The sequence below is a fragment of the Pleurodeles waltl genome, chromosome 7 (genome assembly GCF_031143425.1).
Source record: "Pleurodeles waltl isolate 20211129_DDA chromosome 7, aPleWal1.hap1.20221129, whole genome shotgun sequence".
Taxonomy (NCBI): Eukaryota; Metazoa; Chordata; class Amphibia; order Caudata; family Salamandridae; genus Pleurodeles; species Pleurodeles waltl.
The window spans coordinates 553,416,374-553,431,957 of NC_090446.1; the positions used below are offsets into that span (position 1 = coordinate 553,416,374).

General features: G+C 43.3%; 1 protein-coding gene across 1 annotated transcript in view; it reads right to left on the minus strand.

Moving 5' to 3' along the window:
- Positions 1–2,163: 2,163 nt before the first annotated feature.
- LOC138246927 (vomeronasal type-2 receptor 26-like) overlaps positions 2,164–15,584 on the minus strand; it is a 194,105-nt gene continuing 180,684 nt past the window's right edge. The window contains exon 7 of the mRNA XM_069201675.1: positions 2,164–3,092. Within this exon, the coding sequence (XP_069057776.1) occupies positions 2,173–3,092 (920 nt within the window). The 3' untranslated portion in view covers positions 2,164–2,172. The remainder of the gene's footprint in view (positions 3,093–15,584) is intronic.

Below are 15,584 nucleotides of genomic sequence, written 5' to 3' on the forward strand. Positions count from 1 at the left end.
CAGCACAAATTTTAGCCATTCACACAAGGAAAAAAAGAGACATTTGTGTACAGTGTTGCAGCTCTTCCTAGATGTCTATTGAAGCTGTTGGTTTCGTTTGTGATCTACAAGCAGTAGATAAGAAAGGTGCATTTCAAAATTACAGTTCTATCTATGAAAAGTTGTTTTTAATTCAGCCATTACATTATTGGCAATTTGAAACATAACTGTATTTGGCCATCCAGTCAGAGCAGACATTATTGTGCAATAAGCCCCTTCTTTTGGTCTGAAGTTAGGCTAGTGTACTATGCATACTAAAGGCCTGTTTGTATGGGAAAAAATGACTACTTTGCCCTGCACTTATCGGCGTTTTTAAAAAAAAACACAAAATTGATTTACAACAGCCATTACTATGCTTTGAGTTCTGTTATAGATCTATTTTATATGAATAGTTTGCACGCAGGGGGATTTAGGAGCCAATGATGAAGAGCCTCACTATCTTCCTGCACCCCATGCAGGGTTATTTTCAATTGGTGCTCTTCAAACTGCAAATCTTTTGTGACCTCATAAAAAAATAAGAAAATGTGTGCATGTCAAGACAATTTGAAGTCTCCATCATTTTTCATATAGTAGCCTGAGTAGATAGATGATGGAAGAGCATGTCTAGATGAATCGAAGCTACCTGGATTGGACCTTAGAAAGATGGTTGGATGGAGGGAGCATGGATGCATGGGAGATTGTCTAGGGATGACTGGATGCACTGGTGATTCTCCGTTGATCAATGAATAAATAGATAGATCAGTGGGCAGATAGGTTAGAGGACAGTGTATCCAGAATGGGTTGATGTATAAATGAATAAATGGATGAATGCTCTGTATGATGGACAAATGGATGACTGAATGGATGAAGTTCTGGTGAATGAATTCATGGATGAATGGGTGGGTTGATGAACAAACTCTCTACAGGGATGGATGGATATATGCATGAACAGATGAACATCATGTTCTAAATGCAGTGGAATATGGAACCCTGGATGAACTAATGGGGGCATGATTTGCTGGATGATGCATTGGCAGAACACCCTAATGCCAGTTGGACTAAGAAGAATACTTCCCAAACGTTTATGCCCACCCAGGGCGGGCTTTAGTGTTGGTGGCACCCAGTGCAACAATCTTTTTTAGCGCCCCCTCCCGTGACCTCCTCCTCAGATAACACTCATTTGCACCCTGCAAAAGTGCCCATCATCTCTCCATAGCCCCTCTCTCACATGCATTTTGTTTGTTTTAAATCACTGGTAAAAGCTGCCTTTACTAATCCAATCAGCTAAACACATAAATTACAGATCTTTTCTTTGTGGCAGGCATATACACGCTTAGTACTACTTTATGGCGAGTCCAAACTGCCACTAGACAAAACACCAATCTCTCTACCTAGCAGAAACATTCATCACAAGAGTTAGCTTGGCATTTTTATTTCTGGTTGGAAGCTGGAGCACAAGGAACTCTGCACCAGATGCTTATAAAGTGTAAGTTATTGTGAAGCACAGTGCCCGCCCCCAGCCCTAGGTCAGTGCACCCCCCAGCCCAGGTAAGCGCCCAGGGTGGCCTCACTGTCGCACTGACCTGAAGCCGGTTCTGCGCCCTTCACTTTGGAATGCCACCATTCGCCACTGATCATGGCCCTTACAACAACGATGTATCAGTTAGCACCACGGCCCTGCATGTTATCTTAAGAGTTTGTGCAAAATAGATTAGAATACTTCTTTAATTCACTGCTGGTGTATTAGTATACATCCCATACAAATATACAAATAATGAAGCAAAACTGAAACATGTTTGCCTCAGACCCTTATGAGTCTGATGCTCTGGTTTATTAGTCAACGAGTTTTCTTTCTCAGTTTTGGCTACCTATATCATTGCTATTGCCTCTTCGTTTTCAGCAACATATTTGCAAACTACAGTCAAGTGACAAAAAATGCATCCGCTATCCTAGCATGCACCTGAAAATGAAACAATCATGCCCCCGTTTCTAACCGCTTAAAATCCTTAGTCCCAACTTGTTTGTAAACTGGAGCAGTGATATTTTGTCAAAGAAGAAAATTAATCAGCTCTCTGCTGCACATTGACGCATTTCTAATGTAGAAATTCCGAAAAGTCTCAAATTTAACAAACCCTCTTACAATAATTGCCATTTTTATTCACTTTTAACAGTTATTTTTGGCTTTGACATTAAATAGATCCGTGTGTTTCTGTCTGACCTCAAATATATTATGAATACTTTTGGTGCAAATATACAAAAGAAAAGTCCAGCACTAGAGGCCAAAATGGCAAAAATCTCAACAGCAACCACATACTTCCCCTTTGCGCTCAGATAGGCTGGTATGAACGACAACCAAACACTGACGAACACTAGCATGCTGAATGTGATGAATTTGGTCTCGTTGAAACTGTCAGGTAGGTTCCTGGCCAGAAAGGAAACCAGGAAACTTATGCTGGCCAAGAGTCCCATGAAGGCCAACATGCTGTAGAACCATACAATGGAGCCCTCGTTGCATCCCAGGATTATTTCTTTCATGGCAGGGCTAGTAATGTGTTCTGGGAAAGAAGGCGACGTTGTCAGCCAGGCAACCCCAATGGTCACTTGAATTAGCGTGCAGGTGAGTATGATGGCATAGGCCACCTTTGGACCTAAGAACTTCTTGAGGTTGCTTTTGGGGTTTGTGGCTCTGAAGGCAATCACAACTGTTATTGTTTTAGCAAGCACGCAAGAAACACACACAGAGAAGATTACTCCAAAGATGATTTGTCGCACCATGCAGGTCAATTTCAGGGGATGGCCAATAAAATTCAAGACACAGAGGAAGCACAGCATGAGTGTGACCAGCAGGATATAGCTAATTCCGCGGTTGTTTGCTCTCACCACTGGAGTGTTTCGGTACCAAACGAAGACCACAAAGACACAGAATGCATTTAGGAAGAAGAAAATAGATATAAAAGCTAAAGTTAGTCCAAAAACATCATGGTATGAGAGAAAAGTAATAGACTTCGGTATGCATCTGTCTCGCCGCTCACTTGACCAGTGATCATAAGGGCACTCCATGCAGTCTGCTGAATCTGAAAGAGACAATATAGACTAAGATCATGGTAGGGTGGCTATATAAAAAGAATGGATTTGTTCATGTTAAGGCAATGGTAGGCACAAGACAAAAAAACAAAAGAGACATTTTCTGCACTTAAACCCTTTCATGAAAATATACTCCAAGCCTTACAAAACATTAGAATGTTTAGGGCTCCAGTGAAGACATTAGAGTGGTAAGGGGCCTTTCTTTTGGTTTCTCCTTGTTTATTTTAGAATATTCTCGGCTCAGTAAATAAAATGTAATAATCGCATTATAGCCGTTATGCCTCGGTCTACACCAGTTTTTAAAGGCCATAACGCCCGTAAAAGGCCATTGCCTGTAGCTCAAAAAACTGCTACAGCCCTCAGCAGTAGGTTATAATGGCTGGTATAGACAGTGAGAATGCTTAGGATGCTGACCTTAGTAATGACTATATGGCTGTTGTCTAGGTTCAGTGAGAGAAGTGAGCAGGGACTTAGAACAAACAGGGATACCAGACGCTACACCCCATAAATCTCAAAATCTCTTCACAATCATTTATTATGAAAGAAGTAATAGCGAATGCAGATATGCTTCTGCAGCTTTTATGGAACGATCATGAAACATATTTCACAAGGGCTGAGTGAACATGCACACGCACTGAAGTTATTAAAACAACTAGTGTGTAATATCCAGCAAATTCTTGCTTTAAATGAGGTACAGCCATGGTGCTTTTGTGCAATATTTATGCATATAGTATGGAACATAGCAAATACTGTGTATTAGTTAATTATAAACATATTGCATGCCTGTCTGCTTGACTGCATCAAACGAATGATAAATCAAATAAAATCAACATGTAGAACCCATCTCAGTCAGCTACTCTTAGCACTTTGTCCCAAATATATATATTACATAGCTAATATGAGATCATTCATCTACTTGCTGCATTGGCTTGAATGCTAGGCAGCTCAGTTGCAAGAATTTTTGGAGCCTCAGGCAAAATGACATTTTGGCATTTGTACTATTCATATTTGCGGTATCTGCAATCTGGCATAATCCCTTGGGCTCTTGTGGACGTTCATAAAACAGTCCCCTATATTTGTCTCAGTCGAACACTGTTTATTAGTGGAGCTGAACTATTTCAAAGTATGCAGTCAGGGGGGACCTTGGTCAGTAACACTGGAGAAGTGACCTTCAGATTTTCCAACAATCATGCTGGCATATAGGGGGTGATTCCAACCTTGGCGGGAACCGCCAAGCGGCCGCCATGCGGCCGCAATAACTCAGCCCCCATTCCAACATTCCCGCTGGGCCGGCGGGCACGGGCGGCCCAGCGGGAATGAGGCCGCAACACAGGAGCCAGCTCCTAATGGAGCCGGCGGTGTTGCGGCTGTGCGACGGGTGCAGTTGCACCCGTCGTGCTTTTCACTGTCTGCCATGCAGACAGTGAAAAGCAGGCCGGGGCCCTGTTAGGGGGCCCCTGCACTGCCCATGCCAGTGGCATGGGCAGTGCAGGGGCCCCCAGGGGCCCCAGGACACCCCTTACCGCCAGCCTCTTCCTGGCGGTGTAAACCGCCAGAAACAGGCTGGCGGTAAGGGGGTCATAATCTCCAGGGCAGCGCTGCTTGCAGCGCTGCCCTGGAGGATTATCAGTCCGGGGGAAAATCGGCGGGAAACTGCCGGCCCCGGCGGTGCGACCGCGGCTTTACCGCCACGGTAAGAATAAGGATCCGTCATTCTTGCCCTGGCGGTCCAAGACCGCCAGGGTCAGAATGACCCCCATAATGTTCAACTACGTTATGTGACAAGCAGGGTGCATGAGACAGGCTTAAGGGACAGCGGAAGAAGAGTAAAATGCGGATTGGTAGGAATACCAACTGAGAGAAAACACAATATTTTGTTAAAAAAACATTTTTTAGGACTTTCAAAACAGAAAGAGTGTATGTGGGCTGTGTGTATGCAAACTTCCCAGGTGAAATCCAACAAACTCCTCACCAAAAGCAACTTAAAAAACCCATGCCCAGCTATTCATCCGAAAATACAAATATTAGCATGTGTGTAACATTTTCAAACACCCCTTTGAAGGTACGCCTCTGTATGCAGACATACTCCGATACACACTGCCTGCCAGTTAAAAGGGACACAATGTTATAAAAGTGATCATCGACTGAAAATCTAAACAAGCATTTGCTGGAGTTAGAGCTAATGGCATTGTAAGTGCATAACTGAACTTTTCTTGCCACATAATTTGGTCAACCCTGCAGCATAATTTTGTCCTCTCTGCCACATAATTCCAGTGGCTCTAACTATAAGTAAAGCACTTTCATTTACCTTCTTCATTTAACTGCAGCAAAAAAAGACACTATTGTTGTTATTTATTAAATGCCCTAAACAGAAATAAAGCATTGTGCTGAACATTTTGATTGTAATCCCATTGTCCTAGGACCACGACATGGTGAGTTATGAGCAAAAACGTTCTGTAAAAGGAATGCTCTGCAAAGCATTATGGGACAAGTTTCTGAGTGCAGCGAATATTGTAGTATCATTGATTGACGGTATTAAAAGATGAGTTGAAGGAGATTAGGTATTGTTAGGTCCAGGCCTATGACTTTTAAAGAAGAAGTTGTGATCTTTGAAATGTGTTGGCAGTTTGTAGAGATACAATAACAAGAATTAAGGCAAACATGTATGTGACTTAGAGTGGGCTGCACTCAGAGAGAAGGGGTCTGAAGAGGAGGGATAGGATGGAGAGAGTCATTTGAAAGAAAAAGGAGAGTTGACATTTCACATGCAGGGTTTTCGGATTATTGTGTTTGCTTTCTGAGCTAGCATGCGAACAGTGGCTGTTGACTGCTTTTTGCAGAGATCTACAACTGTGTGCCATCTACAGGCTATACATTTGGCGCCCTGGCAGAGCTGCCTAAATATAATTTTTCCAGTAATAATAAAACGAGGACTCTCGAACAGATGATAGATAACAACACCTCTAATCCATGCAGGACAGTTCACATGCAGGGTTTTTTAATCATTGTGCATGCTTTCTGAGATAGCATGCAAACAGTGGAGGTTGACTGCTTTTTGCAGAGATCTACAATTGTATTCCATCTACAGGGTATGCATTTGGCGCCCTGGCAGAGCTGTCCAACTTTCGTCTTTCCAAGGATAAAAAATGCAGACTCAACAAATAGTTGATAGATAACAACACCTCTAATCCATGCCTCAGGAAACAACGAGTTTGTGGTGCTATGTTCTATATGAAACAGTATCTTCTTTAAATCCATATATACCGCTGCCAGTCGAGCTAAGCTTGACGGGACAGAGGTAAAATGCCTTTTGTTGGCTGAGACTGTAGACGACTGCCAAGTTAAAGACTTATTGTGGGGCAGCAGGAGGGGTGTGACATGTGATCCTCTCAAGCAGGCTTCTAGGTTTAGCGACACTCTGGGCAAAGGGAGATGGCTTGTGGTTACAGCAGAGCCACGAGAAAATGAGCATTCTTCGAAGGCAACACAAGGAGACATTGTGAAGTGGCCCACATGCTTTAGCCCGGAGCATGGCTGCCCATGTCATGAGTGACGCCTTCTCTGCTGTGACTTATTAGGGTCAAGCCTGCGTTGCATGCGCTAGCACATGCGTATCTCTAGTGAGACACTTAAGGTATTAGAAAAGGGCTCGGAGCCCCGTCGACGTCATGTCAATGTCTTTCATTGGCAAGTTGGCTTGCCTGTTAGAATCTGCTTCTTTTTATTAGTGGAAGGCACGCCATACGTCATGCCTTTTCCTTGGTTAGCCCTCCTCGAGCGCAGCAACCAAGTACGGAAAACATGCGAGGCTTGCTGGGGTTGTGGACTACTTTTTCTCTGTTTTCGGAGCGCGATCTCGCCGGGCAGAAGTCGAGCACTTTGTTAATTGCACTTTTGCCGGTAAACTGTACAGCGCGATCGTGCTGTTTTTTTCTTTTAATGCAAGGAAAATCTGGTTGGGAGTTTACAAATGTGAACAATTGTAACTTCGACAAATGCGAGACCCTAGTGCATTGCAAATGCTTGTTAATACATTGAATTCTGCACCTAGAGTTTCGCTTTTAACACAGACCTGCAAACTTAGCATATAAATGATAGCTAAAAACAAGACAATGAGAGCGAGCGTGAGGTTGAGCTGGCCCTGAAAACACCCCTCTCTGCTGTTTGTTTTAGGTTTGCAGAGGGAGCTGGGGGGAGACCTGCTGGAGGACTTGCCCGAGATAGTGTGGCCTCTGCATTTACATGATGTTTTTTTAAAACAAGCTTTTTTGCATTTCTTGTGAGGCTATTCTTTACAGATTGATGGGTGCAGGTGGTGAGAGAGTGCGGGTTTGGTGTTGGAGGTGTGAGTGCCATGTGTTAAAAGCGTTTGCGTCGCTGTGCAGGCTGCAGAGGAGAAAAGAGCTCAACGAGCAGGGGGGAGAAGGAGGAGTCACCGTGGGAGGAGGAGGAGGAGGCACTGCAGGCCAAGGTGAGGGAGTGAGTCAAACTACCAGGGTAGCACGAGAGAACAGGAGGAGGAGACCTCAACATTTTAAAAAATAAACACAACGGACATGAGCAGCCAAAGTCCTCCCTCTAAAAAGAAAAAAACACTAACACTGTTTCCCGTGAACAAACACAAAACAGTAACAGTAAAAGCACCAAAGCCCCTGAAAATAACTGTGCTTTTAGAAAGATAAAGCACGGCAATAGAGAATAACCATTTTAAATAAACAAGCTGCAACACGATCTTTACTCACTGGGCACTCCTCAGACAAGCCACATCCGGTAGAGGCCACTTAAACAAAACAAACAGAGCAAGGGTGAGCTGGCCCTGGAAACGCCCCGCTCTGTTTGCAAAAAATGGAAGTCGGATGTCAGAATGACAGTGAAGATCGAGCGCTCATGTGCAGTGCGCTTGGACAATGAAAAAGTAGCCCCTTGAACATCTGCTAATGCTTGGTAAATAAATTAAAACCAAAATACCTCATGCACTTTCGTGCAGCCTGCAAATAGCACATGTGGCGTGTGGATCATGCGGTCTCGGAGAGAACATGAAAGTAAAACCAATAAAACAATTGCTTACTGCATGCATGCGGTGAGCCAAGTGCATCCAAGCTCATCTACCACCATGTTGTTTGGTGCTGTGGGCCCGCTACCTAAATAAATAATGAATTAAATAATTAAAGAAATACCTCCCGAACATTTGTGCTGCCTGCAACTAGCACACAGGGCATGCAGAGGCAACAAGAAATGGAGTGGAGGGTCAGGAATGGATGGTGTAGGGAAGCTGCAATAAAATACGACACCATGTACTCACAGTGGGATAGAAATGATAAAGTTGTCCTTGCAACCAAGACATAAAGATCCAACGCTTAGATATATAATACTTGGTTATTGCTCCTCAGAGGAAAAAAGGAGGGACAAAGAGGCATGACTGACCACTAGCAAGCAGGGATTTTTAAACAACACTGAAACAAACAAATGAAATGGCTTTAAGCCCACAGAAAAAGTATACTTAAAAGTATACAAGAGGTCCTAGGCTCACGCTCAACCTAAAAAGGAAAAGATCTGGAGGCAAGACTGTTCCAGCTACACCGCAATACTCTTCAATAGCATTTTCCTGAATCTACAACTAAACACCTAAGTCAAACTATTCTTTGAAAAACAGAAAAGCCTTCTCTTTTTAAAACACTTACAGTGGCCCACATGGCATCCTCTCCTCTGCCTGCAGTATGTTGCAATAATGTCAAATGCATGTATACCAACTAATTGAAGGGATGTAGTATATCCTTTGTAACAGTTTATGGTCTAAACCAGGGTCTGGAAGCATTTTTTGCCACACAATCCATAAGTTTATACAGCTGATCTCTGGATCCTTACTGGTGGGAGAGAACTGGAACATGATCCTAGACTGAGTGAACTTTCATCTAGGAACAATTCAGCAGCAGGGTGCTCCTGGTTGATTTATCTGAGTCTGGTGGATAGCTTCCATAGACTACTAGGGGAAGAGGGGGATCATTCCCATTACTCAGCATCGCATAAGTCATGCACCAGAACACAAGTCATGCTCTGTGATCATTTATTGTTGAGCATAATTTATGGGTTCAAGACAGGGGTAATGACTCTCTCAGATCATGCCCTGCTTTCACTTGAAATAACGTGGGGAGCAGCTGGCCAGAGTTGACCACCCATATTTTATCCCTCATAATGGCACAGGGAAACACAGTGTAGCAATGCTCTGGGATTCAATGAAAGGAATTCAAAGGGAGGCATAAGTAGCCAAAAGTGCTAGGCTGGCTATGATTTGCCATTTAGTCTTAAAAGACATTCAAACTACCTTGTGGGAGCTACAGGAGAATGAGAAGAAAACTCTGTCAAACGATATGGCTCCAGGTAATTCAGGACCATGGACAACTCAGACTTGTGGAGACCATCAAAGGTCAACCCTCTCAAGTACAAATTCAACACATGTATTAGAAGGTGGTAACAAGGCAGGGGGAACTGCTAGTGCCAAACTGGGAAAAAATACAGTCCAACCTTTTAGCTGTTACATCCCCAAACAACACCCTTAGAATGGAAGAACACAACATGTAGGAAGCATTCCAACAATTCCATCAGACTCTTTACACAGATGAACCAAGGAACAGCATATGCATTGAACAATATCTACAGTGATCCCAGCTGAGCAAATTAACCCTGGATCAGGCAGACTATTTAGAGGCCCCATGACAACACATCATATCATTTCAGCTATCAGGGGCCTTAAGCCATCCAGGGCCCAAAATCCTGATGGGTTCACCCTTGCCTTCTACATGAGCCTCTGACCTACCCTGGTACCACAAGTGGTTAAAGTATTTAATGATATAACATTGAGAGGTGAGTTTATTCTGTCAAGAACAGAGGCAAGGTCATTGGCTGTTCTTAAAGAGAAGGAGGACCTAGAACTCTTTGGATCCTACATGCTGAGTTCCTTACTGAAAGTCAACTTAAAAAAAAATATATATATATATGATTTAGGAAAAGTGGCGTAGGCATAATGTATGGCAAAAAAATACGAAGTGGCGCAATGCATGCATTGTGCCACTTTGTAAATGTGGCACAGCGATTTTGGCGTCTAGCATAAAAAAAGAATTACGCTAATGTGGCGCAAGGAAGCACAAGGGGCTCTCAAATTTGTCCCATAGTCACTGAAAAAAAAAAAGGTCAAACGGACATTATAGTTAGGTTATTAATTTACTTGTACAAAAACAGTTCTTTCAAGTATCTATAACTCGTGCCCTAAGGTAACTATAACTCTCGCCCTTGCCGTGCACAGTTTTCTTATTAATAAAGTTATTACAAACGTTGAAGTGATATCAAAGATGCCATACAAGATCCCATCAATGACATAATATGTGGAGTAATTAGCTGTGCAAGGGGAAGGTATGAGATATAGTTACCTTAGGGCGCGAGTTATAGTTACTTGAAAGAACTCTAACTATAACTGCTGAATTTCTATGGTTTTGTATGAGTAAGTACAGAACCTAATTATAAAGTCATTGTAAACTTTGGCTTTTTTTCTGTGAATTTCTATGGTTTTTTAAAGCAAAGTAATTTTAATTACTATGGGGGTGATTCTAAGTCTGGCGGGCGGCGGAGGCCGCCCGCCAGACTTCCCCCTCCAAAATACCGCTCCGCGGTCGGAAGACCACTGAGGGTATTCTGGGTTTTGCACTGGGCTGGCGGGCGACCGCCAAAAGGCCGCCTGCCAGCCCAGTGCAAAACTACCTTCCCACGAGGACGCCTGCTCCGAATGGAGCCGGCGGAGTGGGAAGGTGCGACGGGTGCAGTGGCACCCGTCGCGAATTTCACTGTCTGCAATGCAGACAGTGAAATTCTTTGTGGGGCCCTCTTATGGGGGCCCCTGCAGTGCCCATGCTGTTGGCATGGGCACTGCAGGGGCCCCCAGGGGCCCCACGACAACCCATAACGCCATCCTGTTCCTGGCGGGCGAACCGCCAGGAACAGGATGGCGGTATGGGCTGTCAGAATCCCCATGGCGGCGCAGCGAGCTGCGCCGCCATGGAGGATTCAAATGGGCAGCGGAAAACCGGCGGGAGACCGCCGGTTTTCCACTTCTGACCGCGGTCAAACCGCCGCGGTCAGAATGCCCAGCGGGGCACCGCCAGCCTGTTGGCGGTGCCCCCGTCATTTAAGCCCTGGCGGTCTTGGACCGCCAGGGTTAGAATGACCCCCTATACGTTATTCTAACCCCTGCCGTGCATGGGCTTTTGCCGTGCGCAGCAGAGGTTGGTCACAAGGCCTGGCCTGCAGCTAGGCCATGCAGCCAAGCCCTTATAACCACCCAACGACTTTCAATTTGAATTTTCACCCCCAGGTATGTGTCCCGTTAAATAAAATTACAATCTCACCTTTCTAGTCAGGTTGGGGTCAGCCAATTGCAGTGCTTCTTTTTGCACACATATTCATGAAAATTCACTAATTTTGCAAATTATTTGCGGCCAGAGATATACAAATGTATTTGTCCGTAAATATCTCTTAAACTACAGAACATATTTACACTAAATAACAAAAAGCACAATCTGCATACCAGCAGCTAGTTTTCTGCCAAATTTGGTGTAAATTTGTCCAGTGGTTCGAGATGTAGACATGTTGACAGGTCCTAATGGAATAAAGCATGGGAAACGCAATGTTTTTTGAGCCCCGTTTTCTTGGCCCCCGCTTGACGGATCACCCTGAATCTTCCAGTGCGCAACTAAATATAAATATATATATATATATATATATATATATATTTACATATATATATATATATATATATATATATATATATATATGTATATACACATATATATAGGGAGATATATAGGTATATAAAGATATGTATTTACTTGTTACAGTTAGGTTCTGACTGACACAAAACCATAGAAATTCAGCAGTTATTGTAATCTCTAGTAACTTTAACTTGCACCCTAAAATATTTATAACTCATACCCCCGCTATGCACAGTTTTCTCATCAATAATTTTATTGCAAATGTTGGAGTGATAATATCAGTGATGCCATAGAAGACATCATCAATGGTGTTATATGTGGGGTAATAATCAGTACATGGAGAGGGTGAAAGATAGAATTACCTTATGGCACGAGTTATAGTTACTTGAGATAACCATAACCATAACTGCTGAATTGCCATGGTTTTGTGTGAGTAAAATCAGAACCTAACTATAATGTTCCTGTAACCTTTGTCTTTGAAGTGAATTTCTATGTTTTTTAAATTATATTTTCTAAGTATAACATCCCTGTAACCTACGTGGTCTCATGCTGACAAACGAGAATAATCATTGAGTACAGCCAAATGTTGTGCAGTGGATGGGAATACCTGCAGCTTGGTAAGATGCTACAGTTCCTTCTGGAGGGTATAGCAGTACCAGGAGCTTGCAGAAAGGGTCAACCCCGTGAACTAAATTAAACACTAGCTACTTCCACCTGTTTTGCCTTTGGATGACTCCGCACATTGCATCTTGCAGCTAGATCAAGAATTTGGCAGAGTCCACATGTAGTAAGCGTATGTCTTAGAACCTTTTCTCTGGTGCATGTTTGAGATACAGAACTTAGATATTAACTGTGGTTCAGCAATGCTGTGCTTCGCCATTGTCTATTCATAAAAGCAGTCTGGGTTGTAAATAATAGCAACAATCTGTTATTCACAAATGAGGAGTAGATTAATTAGGAGGGTAGAGGATTACAAGGATAAAAAAGGGCTGGAAAAACAGGCTCAGTTCAATAAAAGAGTGAAAAACAAGATGACCACTCCTTGCGAAGCGCGTGGTGGCGTTTGTGTGCAAATTTCAATGTGATTATGTCTGTCACATTTGATGTCAAATGTTATGCAAACCAGCACTTTAGAGAACTCAACCCATTCACGGAACTCTGTGTAGTGCAGCAGAGTGTTTTTGCAACTTCGGGAAGTTCCACGTAGTGGGACTCCGCACACTCCACCTACCCCCTAACTCATAAATCAAGTAATACTCCAGTTTTTGCCATTTCTAAGCACTGTCACTAAAAGGTTTTACAATTACCCACATTTAATACTATTGAATTTATTTACCCCTGATAGATGAATGGCTACACTGGCCTCAATAGGATTCTAACTTGTGATTGTACAGCACACAGATGACAGTGACAATTGTTTAAAACCTCGCTAAGCCCTCCTGCCAGCTACTGGAGTGGCCAGAGTCCCACTTCAAGAATAATACTAAAAGAGTCATGCCCCTCTTTATTTACTGTTTTACCTGATACCCCTCTTGAGGCCCTTCTAACTACTCCAGAAGACCGCATATTAAAATGGAATAGAGCTAGACCTAAGATGTTTGTTTAACCCCTTAGCTGCCGGGCCGCCAGTGCTGAGCCCTTTTTTGGCTATTTGGGGTAGTTCGCGCTTAGGCCTTCATAACTTTTTGTCCACATAAGCTATCCACGCCAAATTTTTCCAACATCCTAGGGATTCTAATGGTACCCAGAGTTTGTGGTTTCCCCTGGAGGAGACCAAGAAATTAGCCAAAATACAGTGAAAATTTCGTTTTTTCCAAACAAATGGGAAAAAAGGGCTGCCGAAGAAGGCTTGTGGTTTTCCCTGGAAATGGCATCAACAAAGGGTTTCTGGTGCTAAAATCACCATCTTCCCACCTTTCAGGAACGGGCAGACTTGAATCAGAAAACCACATTTTTCAACACAAATTTGGCATTTTACTGGGACATACCCCATTTTTACTATTTTTGGTGCTTTCAGAGTCCTTCCAGTTATTGACAGGAATGGGTGTGAAACCAATGCTGGATCCTGGAAAGCTAAACATTTCTGAAAACTAGATAAAAGTCTGAATTCAGCAAGGGGTCATTTGTGTAGATCCTACGAGGTTTTCCTACAGAAAATAACAGCTGAAATAAAAGAATATTGAAATTGAGCTGAAAACAACAGCCATTTTTCTTTATGTTATACTCTGTAACTTTTTCCTGCAATGTCAGATTTTTGAAAGCAATATACCGTTATGTCTGCTGGACTGTTCTGGTTGCGGGATATAAAGGGCTTGTAGGGTCATCAAGAACCCTAGGTACCCAGAGCCAATAAATGAGCTGCACCTTGCAGTTGTTTTTCATTCTACACTGGGTATACAGCAATTCATTTGCTGAAATATGAAGAGTGAAAAATAGGTATCAAGAAAACCTTTGCATTTCCAAAATGGGCTTAAGATAAGATTTTGAGGAGCAGTGGTTATTTGCACATCTCTGAATTCCGGGGTGCCCATACTAGCATGTGAATTGCAGGGCATTTCTCAAATAGACGTCTTTTTTACACACTCTCTTATAATTGGAAGGAAAAAATGTAGAGAAAGATAAGGGGCAATAACACTTGTTTTGCTATTCTATGGTCCCCCAAGTCTCCTGATAAAAATTATACCTCACTTGTGTGGGTAGGCCTAGCGCCCGCGACAGGAAATGCCCCAAAACACAACGTGGACACATCCCATTTTCTGACAGAAAACAGAGCTGTATTTTTGCAAAGTGCCTACCTGTAGATTTTGGCCTCTAGCTCAGCCGGCACCTAGGGAAACCTACCAACCTGGTGCATTTTTGAAAACTAGAGACCTAGGGGAATCCAAGATGGTGTGACTTGTGGGGCTCTGACCAGGTTCTGTTACCCAGAATCCTTTGCAAACCTCAAAATGTGGCTAAAAAAACACGTTTTCCTCACATTTCGGTGACAGAAAGTTCTGGAATCTGAGAGGAGCCACAAATTTCCTTCCACCCAGCGTTCCCCCAAGTCTCCCGATAAAAATGACACCTCACTTGTGTGGGTAGGCCTAGCGCTCGCAACAGGAAATGCCCCAAAACACAACATGGACACATCCCATTTTTTGATAGAAAACAGAGCTGTTTTTTGCAAAGTGCCTACCTGGAGATTTTGGCCTCTAGCTCAGCCGGCACCTAGGGAAACCTACCAAACCTGCACATTTTTTAAAACTAGAGACCTAGGGGAATCAAAGATGGGGTGACTTGTGGGGCTCTGACCAGGTTCTGTTACCCAGAATCCTTTGCAAACCTCAAAATGTGGCTAAAATAACACGTTTTCCTCACATTTCGGTGACAGAAAGTTCTGGAATCTGAGAGGAGCCACAAATTTCCTTCTACCCAGTGTTCCCCCAAGTCTCCCGATAAAAATGATACCTTACTTGTGTGGGTAGGCCTAGCGCCCGCAACAGGAAATGCCCCAAAACACAACGTGGACACATCACATTTTTTCATAGAAAACAGTGCCTACCTGTGGATTTTGGCCTCTAGCTCAGCCGGCACCTGTGGAAACCTAGCAAACCAGCACATTTTTGAAAACTAGAAACCCAGGGGAATCCAAGATGGGGTGACTTGTGGGGCTCTGACCAGGTTCTGTAACCCAGAATCCTTTGCAAACATCAAAATGTGGCCAAAAAAACACTTTTTCCT